The sequence below is a fragment of the Engraulis encrasicolus genome, chromosome 19, assembly GCF_034702125.1.
Source record: "Engraulis encrasicolus isolate BLACKSEA-1 chromosome 19, IST_EnEncr_1.0, whole genome shotgun sequence".
Lineage (NCBI taxonomy): Eukaryota > Metazoa > Chordata > Actinopteri > Clupeiformes > Engraulidae > Engraulis > Engraulis encrasicolus.
Genome location: NC_085875.1, coordinates 45505772 through 45530708, shown reverse-complemented (window position 1 = coordinate 45530708; position 24937 = coordinate 45505772). Strand labels below are relative to the sequence as shown.

General features: G+C 42.7%; 1 protein-coding gene across 3 annotated transcripts; it reads right to left on the bottom strand.

Annotated features, from left to right (window-relative positions):
• Positions 1-147: 147 nt before the first annotated feature.
• Positions 148-23469, bottom strand: kif15 (kinesin family member 15). 3 transcript variants are annotated; one of them, XM_063184554.1, is made up of 35 exons: positions 23375-23469; positions 23114-23150; positions 22690-22876; positions 22505-22581; positions 22343-22380; positions 22073-22170; positions 21770-21949; positions 21288-21497; positions 20922-21047; positions 20531-20653; positions 20023-20173; positions 18350-18438; positions 16175-16393; positions 15762-15948; positions 15351-15519; positions 14770-14911; positions 13464-13649; positions 12417-12545; positions 11241-11346; positions 10956-11118; positions 9724-9874; positions 9282-9367; positions 8930-9008; positions 8591-8677; positions 7959-8063; positions 7283-7405; positions 6611-6757; positions 5580-5660; positions 5070-5240; positions 2816-2910; positions 2068-2134; positions 1914-1951; positions 1578-1710; positions 853-984; positions 148-655 (listed from the first exon to the last, which is right to left on the bottom strand). In XM_063184554.1, exons 1-35 carry the CDS (start codon positions 23391-23393, stop codon positions 584-586), a joined length of 4203 nt encoding a protein of 1400 aa, XP_063040624.1. In that variant the 5' UTR covers positions 23394-23469; the 3' UTR covers positions 148-583. The 3 variants fall into 3 exon arrangements, with proteins under 3 accessions (XP_063040624.1, XP_063040625.1, XP_063040626.1); XM_063184555.1 differs by having other exon boundaries at positions 5580-5657; XM_063184556.1 differs by having other exon boundaries at positions 15351-15492.
• Between the last annotated feature and the right edge of the window lie 1468 nt (positions 23470-24937).

The window sequence follows — 24937 nt, the reverse complement described above, 5'->3', positions numbered from 1 at the left end:
TTATGCGACTAATGACCAAAATCAGCACTTTTGAGGTGAAATTTGCTTCCATGTCACCATGTATTTGCCAGTTAAAGTTAAGAAAAACTAAGACTTAATCTCCAGCACAGACCTTTAAAAAAGGGGTGAAAAGGATCTAGAAACAGATGATTTGCTTTAAGCACTTCCCATTTTAATTAAAAGAAAATTACAGTATATCCACCAATTATGTAAAAACAAACTAGAAGTCAGAGGGGGGAGGGGGGCAAAGGCTACAAAAAGTCAGACCCTCTTACCCAAAGTCCAGGTAATCTCAAATTGATCAACAGTAATAAAAATATATATTAGAGTGAGTTTATGGAGGGGTGTGTGTGTTTGTTTTTTCATCTTTTTGCATGGGAACCTGAATGAAATGTATTTACAGTACACAGATGCAATGAATAGCACAGCAGTTAAAAGAGCCCGACTGTGCTATTCAGGGGACGGGGTGTTAGGAGTGAGTGATGAGTCAGTTCGGTCTGATGCCTTGCACGCGTCAGGTCTCCATAAAGCACCCCGTGGGGTGGGATCATGTAAGGGCCAGAGTCAGTGCTGCTATAGCACCTCACAGCTTTTTACCATTCTCCACAATGTATTCTTTCATGGAGAACAGCTCTGACTTGAGTTTTTCATTTTCCTGTGCAAAGAGAGTGAGAGAGAGAGTGCGAGAGAAACATTTTAATAAGAGTTGAAAAAATATGACAAAGGGAGCATTTCACAGAAGGCAAATCTTTTGAATGAATCCAGTTTTGCACTTCATCGAACACTGATAACACATGACTCATGATATGAAACAAACAAGTGATGGCCTTAATGCAAGCATTAATCCCTCACCTCCTGCAGTTTGGTGTTCTCCTTTTTGATTTTGACCAGGTACTCGATCTTCTGCCTGTGGTTCTGGTGGCCCACCAGTTTGCCGTTCTCTTCAGTCAAGTGGTCCACTTGCTTCCTCAGCACCTCCACATCCTGCCATGACCATCGAATAAGACACATTGAGTACACACGAGATTTGTGATGATTTCATAGTGCCCTCTCACGCTCTCTCTCACACTCACACACGCCATAGTGTCTGAGGATCAGTGATGTGTGGTTAAAATGTGGTAAGAATATGACGTTTACATTAATAGCAGCTAAAAGCCATCAATATTATGAAAGGGACCAATATAAATCCATTTCTGCTTCAACTGCATTTCTTGTTCCATGAAAACGGCGACCTTCAGCATCAGATTACCTGCAGGCCCAGCATGTTTATCATAGCGTGATCAGATCAGGTCTTTTTTTGTTGCTGTGTCACTGATACAATCTCAGACACTGAGTAATATACACATGCACTCACACTGCACTCCAGCACTCACACACAGAAGACAGCACTCAGAAGAACTCATACACACCAAACACTGCACTCACAAGCACGGCACACACACACACACACACACACACACACACACACACTACACTACACTACACTCTACACGGCACTCACACACTAGTTGATGCACCTGCTGAGACCATTGGTGCAGTCAGCCAAATAAAACGCATGCACAAACACATGCACACACTTGTAATAGCTGGTCGTGCTCCTGGGCCTTCAGTTGCAGGTCTCGCAGCTCAAGGCAGCGATTCCTCAGCTCCCCAGTCAGCTCCTGCACACACGTCTGAGACTGGGTGAGGGTGGCCTCCTGTCTCTGCAGACTGGAAGGAAAGACAGAGACACACACACACAAAATCTTACTTTTGCATAAACACATTCAAGACAGGACAACACAGAAAACTATGGACAGACATGCACATGACATACTACTTTTTTCTGAGGAGCACATTACATCAAAACATTTTTGCTCAGTTCTACATATGTATAGGCAACTAATTACAGACTAAAACACTAAAAACCTTACTTTTCCTGAGTGTCAATCAACTTCTGCTCCAGAAAACTCTGTGTCAGAGGGGAAATAACAAAATCAGGAAATGTTAGACACACGCCACTCTCATGTGACTTATCACGAGTACATCTGGGTAACTTGCTGTGCTCGTGATGAGCCTACTACATACCCTGTCTTTTTTGACGTCTTGCAGCTCTTTTATCACAGAGTGATAGATTGCATCTTTCAGCTCCTGACTGTGGAATGTAGATTGACAGGTTATATTAGCTGTAGAGCCCTACGGCAAGCAACTGTCTCTTTGTGATGGAGCTCTGCCAAAACAATCCCATAACTTAAACACATGTTAATGGTTTAGGCGGTGCTGTGATTTCGAATATTCAAAACCTGGTGGAACAGGTAGAAGGTTTAAGGGCAGGGGTGGGGAACCTTTTTCATTCGAGGGGCCACTTCATATTCCTCCAAGGGACATAGAAGTCCTCCATACTGTACAGTGAACACAAACCAGGATTTCACCTTGCACTTTAGGCCTACATTGAAGACAGCCACCTTTAAAACAGCCACCTTCACTAGGTCCCCTGAATATAACTTAATTGTATTGCAAATGTAATTTCTAAGATTCCATTACAAAATGTCATATTTCATGTGAAGCAGCATAACATTAAAATTGTATCGGGGGAACGGATAAAACGGCCTAATGGGCCATAAACGGCACTCGAGACATAGGTTCCCCACCCCACACACGTCTGCGTACATTGTGACAGGTGCAATACTGCGTACAAAATTCACATAAACTTTGCATGGCACAAAAAGTGCACACGCACGGACATGTATCCTGCAGCAAGCATGTCCCTGCCTTTTTCGTTGCAAAGAAAGAAGTATAAGTCTAGAAAGGAGGAATATAAAAGGTGTTAACGAACCCCTTGGCTGGCTGGGTCTGATTATTCATGGAGTAGAACTGCTCCAGGAGCTTCTGGATCTCAAGCTGGACCAACTCCTTCTCATTCAGCTGGGTCTATAGAAACATCAAATACATTTCAAACAAACAATTCAAGCTTCATACTTTCTTTTTTTGCCATTATTATTATTATTATTATTATTATTGAGATAGCCTGACAGAAAATGAGTGGGGAGAGGGAGAGATGGGAAGGGATTGGCGAAGGACACGGGCCAGCAGAGCCCGGCGCAGCAGTCCAGTGCCCAGCCGTTTGAGCCATGGCTGGACCAAGCTTCATACTTTCTAAACCACAGACTATCAAACACAGAGGGTGGAAGTAAAAATTCAACTGCATACTGAACTTTAATACCATGCGCCTGACTGTGTTCTATAAATTAATTTCTTGGCAAAATGCTATCGATATTCACCTGCATTTTTAACCCAGACAAAACATAAAAAATGTGACCACGTAAAAATTCACACCAACAAAAATATGCTTATGTAGATTTTAAATAATGCCACGGGGCACACAGACATGCAAACATAAAACCAAATAGCAAAAAAAGATATATTCAACTGAAAGAAACAGATTTTCACGACTTCCTCTAGGCACACTTAAACCAAAATCCTCAGTTGACTCAAGTTTTTGCCCCACAAACATTCCCTGACCATGCAGACCTGACTACAGTGTATGTTCCAGACATTTACTGTTCAGCTTAGGCTAAAAGCATCCGCTAAATGTAACATAATGCAGCATTACTGTTGCTACTGCAGTAAATTGAGTTTCATTATTAGCCAAGGAGGTTATGTTTTCGGTCGTGCTGCTTTGTCTGTTTGTCAGCAGGATAATTCCAAAAGTCATGACGGATTTGGATGAAATTTTGTGGAGTTGTTGGAAATGACAAAAGGGACAAGTGATTAAATTTTGGTGGTGATCCGGATCACAATGCGGATCCAGGAATTTTTAAAAAAAGGTTCTACATCATTGTGGGATAGGCCGAACTCCACAAAAGCAGAAAGACTTGGAAAAAAATGATGGTGTAACGTTGCCAAATGTTCCATCAAACAGCTTCCTTGGCAGATCTCTGCACTCTCTGAGTGCATTTCTATTTAAAATTAGAATAATAATGATTATCATCACGATTCATCATTATCACTTTGGTCAGCTGATATTTGTTGCTTTTTAAATAAATGTGACTTGCTTTTTAAAGGTGCACTGTAATATTTTTAGTAGTTCATTTCCAGAATTCATGCCGTCAATGGGGCACCTAAGTCACGCCCTTCTACTTCCGATCCGTGGGGCTGGAGCTCTCAACATTTTGAATGAGAGATAATGGAGCGAGTCAAGCTAAATCCTCATCCCGTTTGGCATGTGCTCCGGATTTCACATATGATGGCAGTACATTTGAAAGGTTTGGATTTGCGTCGTAAGACCACTCATTTTCGACACGCAAGAAACGTTATTTTAGCTTTTGTGCAAAACTGTGTTAGAGACTACACGTGCGCCTTGCATATTTGACGTGAACCGAGGCACAGCCAACCCTACCACTGCACCGCGGCTTAAGTGGCTGCACGTCAGACATGCAACGTCTGTTGTGTAGTCCAAATAATTACATATTTTTGCACGCACACAACTTAAAAATCGCTTGCCAAGTGAAGTCAACAAGCACACCATTGGTTGTTATTAATTCTGAGGCACAGCATATGTGTGATCGATGGGGAAATGCGAGGTGGATCAGAAAATAGCTTTGATCAGTCCATTACAGCCCAGTCAAAAGTTTTTGCGTTCCCAGCCCCATGAGCCGCCCGGAAGGGGTGGAGACTTAGGTGCCCCATTCTCAAGTGTTACCTTTTTAACAAATATTAACCACCACAATCAAATTATTCATTATGACTGGGAAAATTGCACTTTTCATACATGAAAATGGGGATCTTTTCCATGGTTCACCATCTTGAATTTCCAGAAAGACATTTTTAGCTGCAAAACTTACTGTACTGTACTGTACAAAACTCATACTAGTACAGTAAATATTTGTTTATTATTTATTAAATATTCACGAAAAGACCAAATTTAGCAATAGGCAACACAGTTTCAATAAGCAGCGTAGTTGCAATACCTACTCTGGCCACGTCTTACAGTGCACCTTAATAATTGCGACTTGCTTTTTAAATAACTGACGTTTTTGTTTTTTAAATAAATGTCACTGGTTTTGAATTTTCCTGTAGCTTTAGCTCACCTTGAGTCTGCTGATCTCGTCGTTTTTGGCGCTGCGCTCTGCGTTGAGCTCGGTCAGCAGCAGCTCCATGGTTGCCATGGAGGAGCGACGACTCTCCAGTTCCCTCTCCTGGCTCTCCAGCACCGCACTCAGATCCAGGCCCATGCCGAAGCTGCGCGGGGTGTGGGGCGTCTACACACGCACACGCACACGCACACGCACACACAAAAGGGTGAATACAGGGGAGCATGCCAGGAACCGGGCTAAATATTTAACTTTGAGGTAGTGGTAAATCATCTAATTCAAGCGCCTGGAGTCCTGTTTTTTTTTAAATGACATCTGAAGGCTATCTATTAGCAGATGTACCACTTCATGCCGGTTAACCTAGCAAGTCGATAAAATCAGTCAACCAAAATAAGGCAATAAAATCAGTTAACCAATCAGAGTTAAATGCTTTTTCATTCTGTGATATGTTATATCTAAACTGACGACAGAACACATATTCTGCTTTGTATGGCCTCCATCTCTTACCAGGCGCATGATTTTAGGCGTGAGGAGACGTGAGGATTCACTGGGGGCTGCACACTCCTTATCCTGATGATCAGTCTTCTTCTGTTGCATTAAGACAAACAGCAGCAGATTATGGTGATCAGGGATTTTCATTCACAGCATTTGAGATTAAAATACCATGCAAGCTTTTCATTACAAAAAATGTACTCTGAATCCGGTCTAACCTTCGTTACATAGTGAATTGACAAATAAGAACACTTAGATCTGAAGTCTTGTCTTTTGTTTCAGACATGTAAAACTTGTACCTTTACCTGACCTGTTTCTACGGTCAGTCAGGTAAAAGATAAAGATTTTGCATGTCTGCAACAAAAGAAAAACATAAGACTTGATTGAACAGTTAGACATTATGAAGGTAATGCATCTTAACACATTCACTCCCAAGTCACGTTTTGCCTCCCATGCGTTGGCTCCCAAACCGTAAAATTTAGTTTTTACGTTTTTTTTATTGGATTCTGAATCTACACATTCTAATGCACATTCTGTGTGATTTTCGTAATAATGTGATGAACAGAACTGACATAGATCATGAAAACATGAACAATTTCAGATGATGTGGCTCTGAACAATAACCTGACCAGGTGATTTTTGTATCGAAATAGTTTACTCGGAAGCTACTGGAGTTGTTCTACGGGCGTGAAAATGCATTTAGACCCGCAATTTAAACTCGGAGAGCCAAAGAGCGCACCCGTGACAAAAAAGGCTTTATCTCAGTTCGAATGTTGAAAAACGCTATTTCTACCTAAACCAGTGCTCACTTAAAGTGGAATAACTTCGGAAAATAAGCTAGAAACAAACCGTAATAATATACAGACAGCTGGGTTTTTGGGCTTTCGAACAAGCCCTGACACGTGTCTGTGGGTTGAAGACAAAATATTCGGTGGCTGTTCAAAAAACGACAAAAAATGATGAAATTGGCTGGGAGTCTACAGCTAAAATTCCAAAAAATGGCTGGTATTGAATGTGTTAAGAGCACTTTTGACTGTGAGACGGACCTGTTCCTTTAGGCTGGCGATGGTGGCATCGCGGGCGGCAAGCTGGTCCTGGGCGGCCTGGTAGAGGGCCGTCTGCTCATCCAGCACCTTCGCCAGGCGATCCACCTCCTCTGTAGCGTACGCCAGGCTGTCATGCAGCATCTCCATCTGAACAGAACACACACACGCACATCAAGTAAGCTGAGGGGACAGTGATGGGGAAAAGAAGAATATGTGCACAGTAACCCTCTAAGTTTATTCCATTTTCTCCAAATACTTTTGGAAAAAATAGAATAACTTTTCTCCAAATACTTTCCTACGCAACTTTTGAGTTTTTGAGCAATTTTTTGATGTGTCAATTTCAGGAGCACACCCAGGTTGTTGGGGAAATTTTCTCTTCACTCATTAATATATTTTATTTAAGTCTGTCAAGAGTGAAACAGTTGAGTTTTGAATTAATTAATCCGAGCGCTCTTCCTTGCTCACCTCCACAGACTCCCATCTCACCAGTGTGCGGCCTCAGTCTCCAATCTTGTATCCATTTTCTCTGAGCCCCGTAAGCCAGTGTTTTTCAGACGGGGACCCCCTTTTAGACTTTTTCCATTTCCAAATTTCGCAACACCGAAACCCCCACCTTAGTCTTAGCTTAGTCTAGCAATGGATTTAGAGTAACTTTATTACTGTGCACCTCACCTCTATGCGTTCTGAGGCTACTCGCCGCTCAGTGACCTCTCCCAGCTCCACGATCTCCGCCTGGGACCGGCCCAGGCGCTCTCTCAGCTCGTCTCGCTCCGAACAGGCCGTTGTGTACTTCAACTGCAGACAGCACGCACGCACGCACACACACACACACACACACACACACACACACACATTTCTGACAAGGCTACATGGATATCATTGGGATAAATTATGATCCCCAAACTTTGGGCAGAAACTCATCTCACACCCTCACCTACTTACACAGCAAAGTTATAGAAGGCATATAGTAAGTAGGTAAGAAAGATGGAGCAGAGAAAGCCAGTCTCAACAACTCAATGCACTGAAACTTTCAGTGTTGTCACTGCATTATCTCATGGATTTGCTTTGGCTCTTCTGCATGTCAAAAGTCCTTAAAAAATGTAAACGGTCAGCTGGTACATTATTTTGTGGAAAGGTGTGCTATGGTGGCTAGCGTTTTGTGGTTGTCCGTAAGGATCTAAATTAACAACCGCCAAACGGCCAAGTGCTAGTGAAAATTACTTTTGGTTGGTAGAAAGCCACTTTGACCCATTAGTGTGTGTGTGTTTGGCATGTAAGATTAACATCTACTGGACATGTTGACTGGTGATGGGGGGAAAATGTAATTTCGAGCCCTGGTTGTACGTACAGAGATGTCCTTCAGGTCCCCTTCCAGCAGGCTGATGTTCTGATCCTTCTCCCCCAGCTCACTACGCAGGTCCCTGGTCTGGTTAATCAGGTCAAGCACTACACCCTGCAGAGAGAGAGAGAGAGAGAGAGAGAGAGAGAGAGAGAGAGAAAGAGAGAGAGAGAGAGAGAGAGAGAGAGAGAGAGAGACATTCTCAGTTCTTATAGCAAATTGAATACATGCTTAATTTCCATATACGTAAAAACGCACCATATACTTAAAGAAGAAGAAGAAGAAGAAGAAGAAGAAGAAGAAGGAGAAGGAGGAGAAGGAGAAGGAGAAGGAGAAGGAGAAGAAGGAGAAGGAGAAGGAGAAGAAGAGGGAGAAAATGGGAGAGGGCAAGAGCAAAAAAGAGACTAAAAAAAGAGAGAAAGAAAAGAAACACACATTCTGAGTCATTGGGTCCAGTGATTGAAAACAAGTCTACATCGATACAATGTTGCAGCCCTCCTACTTTGCCATTCTTTCAGACCATTTGTAAACATAATGATTGTGTAACACAATGAGTCTCCCTCTCTAAAACGATTGTGTGCTACTAATGGCCACAGCAAACTCCCTCAAAACAAGACAAGTCAGTAATGGCCACCACCCACCTTATCCTGTTCGATCTTCTGCTCCAGAGACGCTACGGAGGTCTCTGAGGAAGCCATCTTCTGCTCCAAGGCCTTAATGTTCTCCACCTTGACACACACACACACACGCCAATCTGTGTCAGTGTCATCATATCAATTCTCACCATTATCTCCAGCATACTGTATGTTTATCTAAACAAAATCATACAAACATTTTGAGCGCACCCACACACATGCACACAAGACACCTTCACACTGACCCACTCATTCATCAAACTTATAGCTCATACTGTAAAAGTGTAATAGTAAAATGAAACCATCTGTTCAGAGACGCTCACACACTCACTCACATACACACACCTGCTGCTGGTTGTCTGCAGTAAGAGCCTGAAGTTGCTTCTTCAAAAGAACATTCTCCTCCATCGACTCAACCAGCTCCCTGGAGAGGAAGCGACAATAACAAACAAACAAAAATAAACAACGATGCTCCCAGAGAAAGCACAAACGTGTACTGTATGTGGGTGTGCAATTATGCATGCGTATGTTTTCAAAGTACTGTATGAGCAAGTGCAAGGTGATGAATCTGGACTCTCTTTGAAGTGGTCCCATTGAAATCATAATGATTTACTATACATGTACCAGTAATTAATTATGCATGTGTTTATGTATGTAAGAGTGAGGCATGGGGTCAGGGTGCTGAATGTAAACTGACTTTGAAGTGCTCTCGTTGCTCTCCTTCAACTGGGAGGTCAGGGTGGACGCATGCTCTCGCTCCAACTGGAGAGAGCTCTCCAGCTCCTACACAACAGACAAAGGCATGAAGCAGAAATACATTGCTGCCATTATTTTTTTTAACATCTCTGTACACTGTGCTAATTTGCATATGCATGTCGGCAACTAGCCACCTTAGTGAGTGTGTTTGGCTAGTATTTTTGGCTGGTGATGGAATAAATTAATGAATAGAAAAATAAAAGAATCAATGAATGAATAAATAAAAAGAATGAATAAATACATAAAAATAAATAAATAAAAAAGAGTGAATAAATGAATAAAAGAATGAATATGTGAATGAATGAATGAATGAATGAATGAATGAATGAATGAATGAATGAATGAATAAGTGAGTGAGTGAGTGAGTGAGTGAGTGTGCGTACGGTGATGGTGGCCTGCTGTTTGCGGCTCTCCTGCCTGCTGTCCTCCAGCTGCTGTTGCAAGTGGTCGGCCTCAAATTTGGCCTCCGCCTGCAGAGCCTCATACTCATCCTGCAGCGCCCTCTGCTGCTCAAGCAACGCCTCAAAATCCAACCTGGAGGGAGAGAGAGAGAGAGAGAGACAGAAAGAAAGAGAGAGAAACAGAGAGAGAGAAAGAAAAAGAAAGAGAGAGAGAAAGAGAGAGAAACAGACAGAGAGAGAGAGAGAGAGAGAGAGAGAGAGAGAGGGGGGGGTGTTGTTGAGAGGAAGAAGACAAGGAGACAAGGAAAAAGTAGAGAGGACGGACAGCCGGGTAGATAGAAATCGATACATAGATAGAGGGAGGCAGAGAGACAGAGAACCAGACAGGATAAGATTTCGAAACAAGGAATGAGAGAGAGAGAGAGAGAGATAGAAAGACAGAGAGAGTCAGATGTTTAATTCCCAAGCAAACGTTATGCAATATACGTAGGTACAGCTATAGGTGCCCTACTTACAGCGATTGCAATTCCAAGAATCCCAAAATAAACAAAATCAACGAAACCCCAAAATCAGCTATTCAAAATGACATCGAGGGAAACTTCCTGAACTGTCACAGAAGTCAAGAAAAAGCTAACGAGAAGGAGGAAAAAAGTAGATATAAAATTGAGAAAGATTGAGGTCGCTGCACAATGTGGTAATGGCAAAAAGTCAGAGGTACAAGTATGTTGATTTTGGATTGGTCTTCAATTCAAAATCTCAAGCCTATTGTGCCACACTTTAATAAAGCTCGAATTGGCTAGAAACTTGGCAGGAAGTTTAAGTAGGGCAAAGGAACAATACTGCAGTTGTAGAGCAGGGATTTTGCAAAGTTACAATTTCCAAGGGGCGTTTTGATGACCCTTAATGTTTTGATGACCCTTACTTGACTAGGTCGAGCTGCACCATAAAATGCGTATATGTGCGTGTCTTACTTGACTTGGTGCAGCGGCACCCTAATGTGCGTATATACGCGTGTCTTACTTGACTTGGTCGAGCTGCACCCTAATGTGTGTATATGTAGATTATGTACATGTCTTTGTCTTACTTGACTTGGTCGAGCTGCACCCTAATGTGTGTATATGTAGATTATGTACATGTCTTTGTCTTACTTGACTTGGTCGAGCTGCACCCTAATGTGTGTATATGTAGATTATGTACATGTCTTTGTGTCTTACTTGACTTGGTCGAGCTGCAGCTGTGTGCTGATGAGGGTGCTGGAGAGGCGGCTGTTCTCTTGCTCCTGATTGGTGTGCTGCCTCAGCTCGGTGCAGGCAGCAGACAGCTCCTTGTCAGACGACTGGAGCAGCACCCTCATGTCCGCCACCTCACCACGCAACACTGGGCCAGACAGACAGGAGCAGGAGCAGGGCTTATTTGTGTACGTTTTTACTAAGGTCAGGTGTGAATGGTGCAATGGAATCAATGACAGATTGTGTGTGCGCGTATGTGTGAGTACTCACGTTCTGTATTGCTCTTCTCCTCTGTCAGCTGTTTCTCTAGGCCGCTGCTGGTCTGCTGCAAGCTTTCCTTCTCCTGACTCCAAGAGTTGCGCTCTGCACTAAACAACTAGTAGAGAAGAGAAGAGAAGAGAATAGAAGAGAAGAGAAGAGAAGATTTATTTTTCCCGAAGGAAATTAACTAAACACCAAGTCAAAGTCAGTTTAATGTCCTCCAGATACACTGAAACTATTTACCTTCACATTATTGTTTTTTAATTATGTAAGATTGTCTAAAACAGGAAGTTAATTACAAAGAAAAGAACTCAAAAGAAGGAAATTAACACAGCACTACAAATTTGCATGCGGGGGTGTCTATGCAAAGTGTGTGTGTAATTGAGTTTCTGCACTGATTCAGAATAACAAATCTGGGAGTGAACACAGTCCAAGATATTTGCATGTGCGTGTGGGTGTTTTATGCAAAGTGTGTGTAATTGAGAGTCATTTTATTGATTCGTGACAAATCTCTGACTGAACAGTTTTACACATTTGCATGTGTGGGTGTTTATAGACAAGTACATTTAACAAGAATTAGTGCAGCACGCCCGAATTGCAAATCAAGCAGACTTGGCAAAGAATTGCCTACTATAAAGGCTGTACACACAAACACGCACGCACGCACGCACCCGCACACACACTTGTAGGGGCACTGTCAGTTAAGAAATGATATTGCACTTTTCATTTCGTCATTAAAAACAAAAAACAAACATAAAAAAACACAAGTTGCCTTGGTCAGATCACTGATGTCTGATCTAGGCAAATTGTGGTTTTCACCATGTAACTTACCCCTTACCTGTAACTTACCCCTTACCTATCTTGGTGGGGCCTTTTTTGATTCATATTTTTGCCACACACTCACATAAAATCAGCCATTTTCCTGTTCTGATTCACATGCAGATAAGTGCAAAAACATGCACATCAGACTTGGCTGACGCCTTCATCCAAAGCGACCAATTATATTCATTGAAGTACAATTTCTTTGAAGAAGTTGGACATTTACTCCCCTTCTTTAAGTGCATAACACACACACACACACACACACACACACACACACACACACACACACACACACACACACACACACACACACACACACACACACACACACACACACACACACACACACACACACACACACACCTCTTCCCTGCGTCCGGCCTCCTCTGTGGCGGCTGCGAGCTGCTCCTCCAGCTTGCTGATGTGCTGCAGCAGCCTCCTGCTCTTGGCCTCCTCCTCATCCAACTGGCTCTTCACACACACCGCCTGCTCCTGAGGACGGACACACACACAGAGGAAGGAGAGATACACAACAACCTTTATATTCTGGACAAATAGGAGTGTGTGAATTAGGGCTGCAAGTAACTAACAATTATTTTAATAGTCGACCAATCTATAGATCCATTGACGATTAGTCACGGAAAAAAAAGACTTGTCCCAACCTCTCCTAGCACGTGCCTGTGTGTAAACTGTAAACAAACATTCAACGGCCTCTAGCGCAGGGAAGTTAGAAAATTCGTACAGCTCACAATGAGCTTTATATCGTGACAGTAGCTTATTTTCTCCAAGATACTAGGTCTAATTCATATGGGCAATTTTAGGTTTCAATAAAGTAAATATGTTTCAGGCATGCATGAAATTAAATTAGACAACTAGTCGACGATGAAAATTCTTGTAGACAAATTTTTATAGTCGATTAGTCAGCAATTAGACTAATCGTTGCAGTCCTAATTTGAATACTTTTCAAACAGACACACACCACCTGCTCCTGAGGACACACACACAGGGAGGGAGGAGAGATACCAAACAACCTATATTTTCTGGAAAAAAGGGCAGGATTCCCACTCTTTTTGACTGACAAAAAAATTCAGAACTTTTCCGTGACTTTGTCATGACCTAAGGTTTCCATGACTTCCACGACTAGAATTTTGCACTTTTTGAACTTTTGGTGCTAAATGTGAAATGTGACTCCTTTCAATTCACCCTGTGGTGTGACAGTTTTTAACCAGTCAAAATATTGTGCATTTATTGTAAATCACATTTAAAAAAAACTTTGAATTTAAAACATATGACTTAAATCCATGCCTGCAAAATGACATTTTCAATTCCCATGACTTTTCCCAGGACTTCCATGACCATGGGGACCCATAATGGTGCTCTTGTGGTATTTCTGTGTGGTGTGAACTGTACCTGCACCAGTCTGAGTTCCTCCGTGAGCGCCTCGCAGGCCAGCTCCTTCATCTCTGCGGGCGGCTGCTCCTGGTGCAGGTCGTCAGGGGTAGCCGGGGGGCTGCCGTGGCCGTTCAGGTGATCCGGGCTGGACAGCGGCACCACACGGTTACGCAGGTTGTACGCTCGGGTCGGCGTGGTTAGGATCTGATGGAGAGAGGGAGGTGGTGGATATTTTACAGAAGCGTTTGGAGTGTGCGCGTGGAGTAAAACAGGTGCCGGACTAAAAGCGATCAAAAAAAAAAAAAAAAAGGGTCCGCACTCTGTTGCTGCGCCCAGTTTATTTTACACATCAACGTTGTGTAAAATAAACTGGGAGCGGCAACAGAGTGCAAATATTTTACAGAAGCATGAAAGGTAGATGACACACAGGTGGTATTAGCCATTTATGGCAATTACGTCAAACAAGTTGCATTATGGCCCTGCCGTGGCTTAACAGTAGGGCACTGGGTTATTACGCCGGCAACCCGGGTTAAAACCCCTCCCGGGTCATTTGCAAATCCTTCCCCATCTCTCTCCCCACACTCACTTCCTGTCATAATCTCCACTTCCCTAATCAATAAAGGCACAAAGGAAAGTTGCATTTTGAGTCGATGCAGGCAGGGCCCTAACTAACTTTTTTCATCACCAGCCAAAATGGGTAGTAGATGATACTAGCCAAACACTAGCCATTTTGACCCATTAGTGAGTGTGCAAGTTAGTCTATTCTGCCACCCAAATGGAAATTTCAACAGCATTCGGCGGCCTGTTGGCTGGTGTTAATGTAGAGCCCTGGATGCAGGTCTAAATGAGGTAGAAAAATTGTCGGTGCTTGAATACAACAAGGATAGAATGAGCACACAGCAGTAGGTGATGAACCAAACAGATGAAAACGAAGAAATAATGACAGTAGGCCGGGGGGCTGACATGATAAGTTGCCTAATTAATTGATGATGTCACAAATTGCGTACCCCCACTTTAACAGTCCCCACTACACCACTGATTGTAATCCATTGGTGCAGGTGGGATTCCCAGCAATCTGACTCACCGTTTGCAGAAAATAACTCCGACACACAGTAATAAACAACACTGCTGTGACATTACAGCTAGTCTTCCATCTTCTAATAACCATTTTGGTAACTGTAAGCTTACAAAAGAGGCTTTGCATGAAATGGTTAACTGGACATAAATGCAAGGTAATCCATTTCATCGTTTGTATATGGAGACCGGCTTGACCAACAGTACAAGAGATCAGGCCAATGAGCAAGTAGATGGATTTGCTGCCTACCTTGAGAGTCTCTGCATGCATCTTGTTGAGGTGGGAGACCTCCTGCTTGGTGTGGGCCTTGGTGGCCTCCAGAATGTTCTCCAGATGTTTGTTGGACTTATCCAGGTACCTCTTCTCGGCCTCAGTCTCCGATAACTGCTTTCTGTAGATAAATTTGTTTTGATTTTTTCTTCCGTCATGTTTGTCATCCATAGTTCTTTATTCACTTCAGTAGTCTTGAGAAAAAACTGTTCAACTGTTCCATGTGATTATCTTCACAAACTCCGACCCTATGTTTTTAAGGTTTTATGTCCTGCCAGGGACTGCAGATGTAAATGAGCCTGAGGCTAACAATGCATGAAATGGCAACATTGATGTTTTAATACATGGCCCCTAATAAAAAAGAGAAGGACATGCTTCACTGGGTCATTTATACAAGTAGGTAAAAAAGGTTGGTCATCAAAAAAAACTTGGGCGTCCAAACTGCCATGAAAAGGTTAAAAAAAAACCTTTGAGGCACTCCTTACTAAAGTTTAAAAGACTGTTTTTTTCATGGTCCCTAATAAATTGAAATTGAAATAGAACATTGAGCAGTATCTTACGATGTAACTTGTTTGTACTCCTCAAAGGCCTGTGCTGTGGCCGTCAGCTCCGTCTGCTTCTGCATCAGCTGGGCCTTCAGTCTCTCCACAGACACCTTCGACATGCTCTCAGCTGTGACCGGCGTAGAACAGGTCGCTGGAGCTATGGGGACACATACACATACAGACACTAAACAAACAGAAGACAGAGCTTAAAGAACAAGAAGATACAGAAAACTTAAGATATTCATTATTCATTTATACAGATTGTTGGAAATCCTATTGCCATCATTTAGAACAAAATTTGTTTAATAATGTCTCAAAATCATACCCCATAACTATTACATCACAGACATCTTCCAGAATAAAAGCTCTTTCAAACCATTCAAACTACTACGTACTCTAAAATTGCACTGCATACTGCAACCTTACCTCCGTTGTCTTTGTTTGGTTTGCTGTCCTCCAGCTGGGTCTGGAAGCTGGCCTCCAGCTCGGCAGTGCACTGCTCTGCCATCTCCTGGGCGCTCTTTACCGACTCCATGGCCCGCAGGACGCGCACCTCCTCACGCAGGCTGAAGTTCTCCGCCGCGTAACGCATCATACGCGGATGGTGCTCTAACTGCAAACCAGTAAAAGTGGACAATGTGGATTAAAGGGTTGATGATTAAAAAAGAAAAAATCTGAAGACATGAAGGCCTTTGCAGGATTCTGGTGATGTACATTGTACAACTTGTATGACTAGGGCAAGGAATTCATTGAGAAATGGATTGGATGGATGGATTTGAATATTGGCGGGCTGGCTCAGTCAAGCCAGTTCTGCTGTGCTGCTGTTGCGTTAATCAGACCTGGTCTCGGAGGATGCTGATTTCCTGCTGCAGCTGCTCCAGCTGTGTCTGGCTCTCCTGCTCCGCCAGTGGGCCGCAGCCATCGCCACCACTCTTCAGCTTCTGCTCCAGCCGGGCGATGTGATCCTCGCGGAACTTGACAATCATGCGGTTGGACTGCACAAACTTCTCCTTGCGCGCCCAGGCCTCCTCCAGGTGGGCAAGCTTCTGCTGCAGCGCCTGAGGAACACCAAGGCATTTCAAAATGGCATTAAAAAGTCTTTTAACACAGGGGCGCTGTGGTGCAACGTGCTAAGCCCCCAACATTTGGGCTTGGGATATATATATACAGTGCCCTCCATTATTATTGGCACCCCTGGTTAAGATGTGTTTTTTAGCTTCCAATTATTTTATTTTTTTTCTAAATAATATGGGACCTTAATGGAAAAAAAGAGAAAAATCCAACCTTCAATACAAGTGCATTTATTCAGTGGGGAAAAAATCCCACATAAAGAAATAATTATTTGACATCAAATAATGTGTGTCACAATTATTAGCACCCCTGGTGTTAATATTTTGTACAACCCCCTTTTGCCAACAAAACAGCACCGAATCTTCTCCTATAATGTTTCACAAGATGTGAAAAGACAGAAAGAGCGATCTTCAGCCATTCCTCTTTGCAGAATCTCTCTAAATCATCCAGAGACCTGGGTCCTCTCCTCTGTACTCTCCTCTTCAGCTCACCCCACAGGTTCTCAATGGGGTTGAGGTCAGGGGACTGAGATGGCCATGGGAGGAGCTTGATTTTGTGTCTGGTGAACCATTTCTGTGTAGATTTGGCCATATGTTTAGGGTCATTGTCTTGCTGAAAGACCCAGTGACGACCCAGCTTCAGCTTTCGGGCAGAGGGCAACAGATTTTGATTTAAAATGTCCTGGTATTTCAAACTATTCATGATGCCATGCACCCTAACAAGGTTCCCAGGGCCTTTGGAAGCGAAACAGCCCCACAGCATCACTGACCCACCCCCATACTTCACAGTGGGTATGATGTGCTTTTCAGCATGCGCATCTTTCGTGGTACGCCAGACCCACTTACAGTGTTTGTTGCCAAAAAGCTCAATCTTGGTCTCATCTGACCAAAGCACACGGTCCCAATTGAAGCCCCAATACCGCTTGGCGAACTCCAGACGCTTGCATTTATGATTGTGAGTGAGGAAAGGTTTTCTCCGTGCATGCCTCCCAAACAGCTTGTTGGCGTGTAGACAGCGCCTTATGGTTGATTTGGAGACTTTGTGACCCCAGGATGCTACCATTTGTTGTAATTCTGTAACAGTGAGCTTTGGAGATCTTTTGATTTCTCTTACCATCCTCCTCACTGTGCGTGGTGGCAAAATAAACATGGGTCCTCGTCCAGGCTTGTTTACCACTGTTCCAGTTGTTTTGAACTTCTTAATTATTCCTCTCACAGTGGATATGGGCAGCTGCAGTTGAGTGGCAATCTTCTTGTAGCCTCTGCCTGACCTGTGAAGGTCGACGCACATCTGCCTCACTTGTATGCTGTGTTCCTTTGTCTTTCCCATGTTTAAGAGTGGATAAGAGAAATGGCCTCGGTGTCACGTCATATTAATACCCCAGGGAAACAGGAAGTGATGAATTACTAATTAAATGTTCCTACATACTCTGGTAAACTTTGTAAACTACTGTAGAAATGACAGAAATGCTTCAATTATATTTATTTCCTGGGAATTGTTAAGGGTGCCAATAATTGTGGAACAGGTGATTTAATGAAAAATAATTATTTTTTAGTCAGGGATTTTTTTATTTTCTTACAATTCATTTGAGTTGAAGGCTACATTTTCCTACAATTTTCAGTGAGACAGTATTCTTCTGCAATAAACACTGAATTTATTTTAAGGCTTTTAACACATCTCAACCAGGGGTGCCAATAATTATGGAGGGCACTGTATATATATATATATATATATATATATACATACATATCCATATATATTTTTTTTAATTATAATTTTTTTATTTCATTTTTTTAACACACATACATTACACTTTACACACATACAATGTACAAAAACACTTGACCTGGCAGTAATTCCGAGTCGCACACAGATCCAATTCACACCATATGCACAGATCCCTCTCGTTTTGTAAATGTGATGACACCAACTGATTACTTTACCTTCTTCTCATCCTCGCGTTTCTTCCACAGCAGCACAGCGAGCTTGAACTGCTCCCTGAAGGAGAGGCGGCCCTGGGGCTCAGGGGAACCTGTGGACATCAGCCAGTCAGTCAGTCAGTCAGTGGTGAGAAAGACAGAAGATCCACAGACTGTTGCTGCTCCCACTTTAATACACACAACATTTAGACCAGTCTGGTCTTTGTCAGGTGCATCTTTCCTTCTTGTTTGATCGCGTTTAGTGCGGCGCCTGTTTACTTGGATGTGGGCACACTCCAAACGCTTATTGTAAAATGTGAATATGGTCCATTTAACCCATGAAGACCAGGAGTGACATCTATGCAACAACCTTTATCACCAGCTGCAGCATCTATGCGCATTTACCTTACCAAAGCATCAATGAATTCCTTTTTGTCAGCTTCTAATTAGGATGCATCAGAATTGGGACTATATAGAGTAACAACGACATGAAGCATGAAAGTCTTGTGTGTGAGAGTGTGCATGAGCGTGTGGTGGTGTGTGTGTGTTGTCATGCCCAGATTATCCATAAATCCCAGCGGCAGAGTGCCCAGGGGCACCAACTACTTTTTGAGCAGTGAGGTGGCACCACACAACACAAGCTTTACAAATATAATTCATTCCTCTTAGGCATAGGGCCCGCCCGGGGGCACCACATTAGCTAAATACAATCTTGTTTGCTAACCCCACACTGCTCCAGGGACTTAGGTGGTGGGCCCAGTCTCATATCTTGTCAGTTCGTTGGTGTTAACGAGTGGCAACTTTATTTTTGCTTATATAACCCCCTGACAACCCATTAATCAATATTTTGGCTGTTGCCATCCTCAAAACTTGCACATTGATTTATAAAAATGACAACAAAAACTAGCCGACCGAGTGACGTCACGTCAATGCAAAGTCAACGAGGCAGAATACAGCTAGCGTGCGCATGCTACCCGGAACCGTCAGATTTCATGACAAAAAGTTACAAGTTGGGGGGTAAGTGGGCTCACTTGTTGTGTACATGCAAAACAAAATATTTTTCCCAAACTTTCAGAAGTGCTCTTTTTTGCTGTTAGTGTTCCACTGTCTGACCATCATTGGCCAACGGGAGATAAATGTCAAAAAGAGGACAGGTCTGTTCCCTCAAAGCAATAGATCAATGAGGTGACGGGGGTAGATCAATTCGCCAAAAAACTACGTGTCAGTAAAGAAATGCAAGCGGTGTTATTTTTTCCAGTAACAGGAAAATGGTCAGGAATGAAATGCCTACGTTGTTTCAATGATTAGGTGAATTATCTGCCTATGACAAAAGCCCGATATGCGGATAAATATTCCCTTTTCAACTTTGAGGGGCGGAGACTTCCCATTGACTGTGCATTATGTGACGTCACCCCCAGTCTGTTTTATTTTCGTTATTTTTTAATATCAACGTGCAACTTTTCAGCGTGGCAACAGCCAGAATATTGCTTTACATATTGTCAGGAGGTCATATTAGAAAAATCAAGTTGCCACTCGAGAGTGAGAACGAAACTCGTTTTCTAAAGGAGCTGCGAAATCTAGCCCACCATCTAACTGTAACCAATACCCTGTACTTAAAAAACCAAAACAAAACAACACATCATCGCATTGGATAAAAGCATCGTCAGATAAGTGTAATATAACAATGTTTGTTGTACCTGTGCGTGCTTGTGGTGCTCCTGGGGGGCTGTCCGCGTGCTGGGAGAGTGAAGGCTGGGACAGCAGGGCCTGGGCAAGCTGCTCCTTCAGCTTCTTGACCTCGGCCTGCAGCTGCCGCACGTTGCCCTGGGTGTCCTCGTTTATCATGGCCTGGGACACAAACCGACAAAGAGCAGTTTAAAATCACGTTTTTCTTTGTTTATTTCATTAATAATACTTTCATTTTTATATAGTGCCTTTCAAAACACCCAAGGATGCTTAACATGGCAGGATTCAATTCCGACCATTGTCTTCATTAGATTCTGTACAATTGCTGGACCCAACAGAGGATAAGCTACATGAAATAATGGGAGCAGAACAGTGATGCGGACATTTATTATTTCATTTAGATAAAAAAACAATGCACTTGATGGCCACATTGGGGATGACTTAGGCCATTTACTAGTCACTGATATGCATTTTGATGTTGGTTGGATGCACAAGACCCAAGCCAACTTTTGTACCAACCTTGTTTTTGATGAGTTTGGCCCTCTGAGCGAACTGTAGGGTGGACCATGTCTCTCCAAAGCACTTTGAGCCGGGGTGCACATTGGCGATGATGAACGTCTTCGCATTTCCACCCAAAGAATCCTGCAACATATTCAGATAAGTAGACAGATGTTGACAATATAGTTACCGGTAATCTGTTTTCGCATGCCTATGTTAATTTGACTGTGTTAGCTTGACGAAGCATGATGATGCATAAGACAGCGGGATGATGACCGTCCCAACATGCATGACAACACAAATAACAGTGTGAGTAATTTGATCTGAAATCAAGCCATCAATAAAGGACACGAACACGAACACACACACACACACACAAAATGTATTTTTCTTATGTTTGTATTGTACTCACCTTCAGTAAAAAGGTCAGCTTGGAATCACGGTAGCAGATGTGTCGAGACTTTCCATTGGACACGTCCATCAGGGCCATGATCACCTGACCCAAGCACATCAGGGAGCGATTGATGCTGCTCGCCTCCTGAAAAGATGCCGAAGATAAAAGAAAAAGTCAACTTTGGGTTGCAGGTCAAAAAGTCAAAGTTTTGTTAAATATCTCGCAAAAGCACGATTCAAAAGGTAACCATCTCGCTTGCTGTTAAATGAGGTTGTGCAGTGTGCACTTGTGTACTTTGGAGTGCTTTGTCACAATGACAATGGGAGTTAAGAGTTCCCAGGTTGGCTTTTTCACTTTCACTTTCAGACTGCCGATATGACCCACCTTGAGGCGTGACCCCTCGGTGTGGGTGTCCTTCTGCCTCTCAGAGCCCGCCAGGTCCACCAGGTTGAGCTGCGAGGTGCGGATGTTGACCAGCTCCCGGTCCGTCTCCTTGGACTCCAGGATCATGGTGAAGACGGCATGGGAGCGAGACGACTCGCGGTTCATGGAGGTGGAGGCCACGCGACGATTGCGCCAACCCATAGACAGCACCTGGGTGAGACAGAGACAGTAGAGTAACGAGAGCAATAATGAATGAAACACAACACAACCAAGACAGATGGGACTTTGGGACTGGGGTGTTGGAAATCCTCAGGTTAACAGCTGACATGATTCCATAAATTATTAGTGGAAAATCTGGCAATATTAATGGACACAAAAAAAGCCTAAGAATATGGAGGGTGGGGGGCACAAAAACATTCGTAGGTCCAAAAGAGGGTCAACCCAGAAAAGGTTTGGGAACCCCTGGTGTAGACTAAGGTTACCTGGTAGGCCTCCGCAGCAGAGGTGACAAACTTCTCCACCGCTCCCTCCACGAAGACGCCCTTCTTGATGTTCTCCCTCAGGAACAGGCTGGCCGAGGCACTGTCCAGCAGGTCGTAGATCTGCTCGTTGTAGATCTCGATGAACGAACACTTGCACAGGAAACTCTTGGAGTTCCCCGACTGGAACAATTTAAAACAAAACAAAAAAAAAGACATCTCAAATTATAACAGACAAGAGAGAGCGAGGTAGGTGATCACGTGAGAAGTTGAGTGGAGTTAGTTAACAAGTCAACATTTTCACACCTTTTCAACTTCTCTGCTGATGAGGAAGAAAAGGTACTCGAAGCTCCGTGGGATCACCCCCCTATTGTCATCTGAGAAGCTATCACATTCAGACGGACCTGTACACATCACAGGAAAAAATAACTTAAGGTTGGTTTTAAGCAAAAATTTGCAACTGAATTGTATTTTTTATCCTTTTCGAAACTTGAAGATAAGTGTTTTCTATATAACTTAACTATGTGTGGGAGCAAAAAAAAAAGTAGAGAAGGAAAAAAAACACTGAGCACTTACCAAGCATCGTGAAGGTTTTGCCAGATCCTGTTTGTCCACTAAAACGCAAATATTCAAAATGATGAGTGCATGACTGAGATGAAAACTGGTGAGAGCTATGTGGAACTGGTATAAACACAGTATTTGATATCGGCATCTACACTATTCTGTGCAAATACTTACTAGGCAAATATGGTGCCATTGTAGCCATTAATGCATGACTCCACAATATTTTTGGCCACACTGGAAAACACAGATTCCTGTTTGGACAAGAACAGAAAATTATAACATTTTAACATGCTTTATTTTTAATTTCTGGATGATGATTAACTTGATTAGACCTTCATGTTGTTCAGGCTGTGGCTTACCTGTGAAGTACCCATGTCTGCGACATGGTCGTATGTAAAGGTGCGGGGCTCGGGCTTTGAGTGTAGACGAATTGTGTTCGGGGATGTCACAGTCAAACACAAACTCTGGTCATTATCTGTTGTCAGCCCAGTTCCCTCCGTGAGAGGCCGCACACGGACGAACACCTTGATGGCGTCACCCTCTCCGCTGTCATGAAGTGTGGATGATGAACATACTCGTTTAAAAGTTGGATAATGTTTTATATAACAAAGTGGAAGAGGCTGAACTGCATTCCGCTCTACATTTCGTACACATCACACCATTGTTTCATATATCAAAACGTTCTAAGGTGACTCGTCCTCTGTATCATGCAACTATTACCACCTAACATCTTCCTGTATTCCACAGTCAGGGACAAAAAAGTAGAACTAGCAGCAGACTTACCTGTTTCCATTGAGAGGGAGCGTAGTATCCCCGCTACCTAAAGGATTAAAAGATCAACATAACATATCAAACACAGATCAAATGACTCTATCCACTTTAATACTTTGCAGATGGACGTATTTCCATCGCTACATTAAATGTTTTGCTGTTAGCTGGCTGTTTGCTAGTAGGGCTGCTTTTCAGCTGTTTACTGTCAACAACGGCTCGAAATAATGAAATTATTACAATCTTTCCGGTAAACGGCATTGATCAAAAACCTACCTTTTCCCTTTGAACTCATGGCGTTAACTATAAAAACTACACACAATCCATCAGAAAGTTAGTCGAACATGTACATCCAAGTGTTTACGTCGAAATTCGCGCGGGCAAGTTTCTTCTTCTTTTTTTACTGTGGTCTCGAAACCAGTTTCGCCATCTAGCGGATACTGTGGGCTAATACAGGTCGGAGCCTCAGGTGCATCGTATACAGTCACAGACTTCTATACAGTACTCCCTATAAGAAGACGTTCTCTGGTACTATCATGTCCACATTTCTAACATGTGATGATGAAGACAAAAGGCTACTCTTCGTGGCATGTATCAGGTTAGGTTTTACAGTATGTGAGTCAGGCAATGCCATATTCTACTCTTCCGAATCGTTGGCTATTTGTTGTTTTGTTTTGACTGTAGGTGTGAATTTAGCATAGAAGCGATCAAAGTAAAACAAATAAATGCAACATAAAAAAAGTGCAATGTAATATAATGCATGCAACTTTATAACTGGCAGAATAGTGGTTAATTTTGAAAGCATGTGTTTTATTGTCTGTGTCTAAGTCTTGTCATACATCCAGTGTGTCTTGTTTTTTTTTTTTAACAGATGTGTTTTCACAATGACACTCTGAGATTTTACTTTTGAACAAAGTGTCTTGTGTATAAAATTGTGTGCAGACAGCTGGAGTCTGTGTGTTGTGTAAAGGAGCAAGTGCTTGGCAAAGCTGGTATGAAAGTGTAATGCTTGACTTTTGTTTAATGTAAAGCAACATGTGTTTAAGTTATAATACCAACAACTTTACGATGTGCTACTTTGGTTTAAGCATCGGCCTATAGGCCTAGTGTTTAAGCAGTAGGCAAAAACTGTAAAAGGTGCACTGTGTAATATTTTTAATAGTTTATTTCCAGAATTCGTACTGTCCATTCACTGTTACCCTTTTAACAAACCCTTACCACCACCATTAAATTGAGTATTCATTATGACTGGTATAATGGCATTTTACACACATCAAAATGGGGATCTTCACCATGGTCCGCTATTTTGAATTGCCAGAAATATTCATTTTTAGTTGGTTGGTTTATCATTTATAAAAAATCATGAAGATAAGCTATAGGCAGCACAGTTTCAATGAGCAGCATAATACTACTCTGGCCACCATCTTATACAGTGCACCTTTAACTGCCATGAAGTGCATCGCGCTAGACACGTCACAGACTTCAGGTTTTTTTTTTAACCTTCTGTATGAGAAGACATTTCCTTAACTTTCCTAGTTTTTCCCTCTTTTTGAGACTTTGAGCACCAGCCTTTTCATTGTTCATGTATTAAATTCATCAGTAAGTCTTACATTTTTTTTTAATTATTACCAGGGCCCCTGGCAGCTTTAACCAGGCCCAGGACAAAGTCATCTGAAAGGGCCCCTCAGCCCAATACATACAATGTAATGTGAGGACCACATTTTGGGCCCCGGGACAACTGCCCCCTTTGTCCCCCCTTCATATGACAAACTTGTATGTAGTCATTGGTGACAGTTATAAACATAACATATTAGTTGGTGTAGTGGCTGAGCACCACAC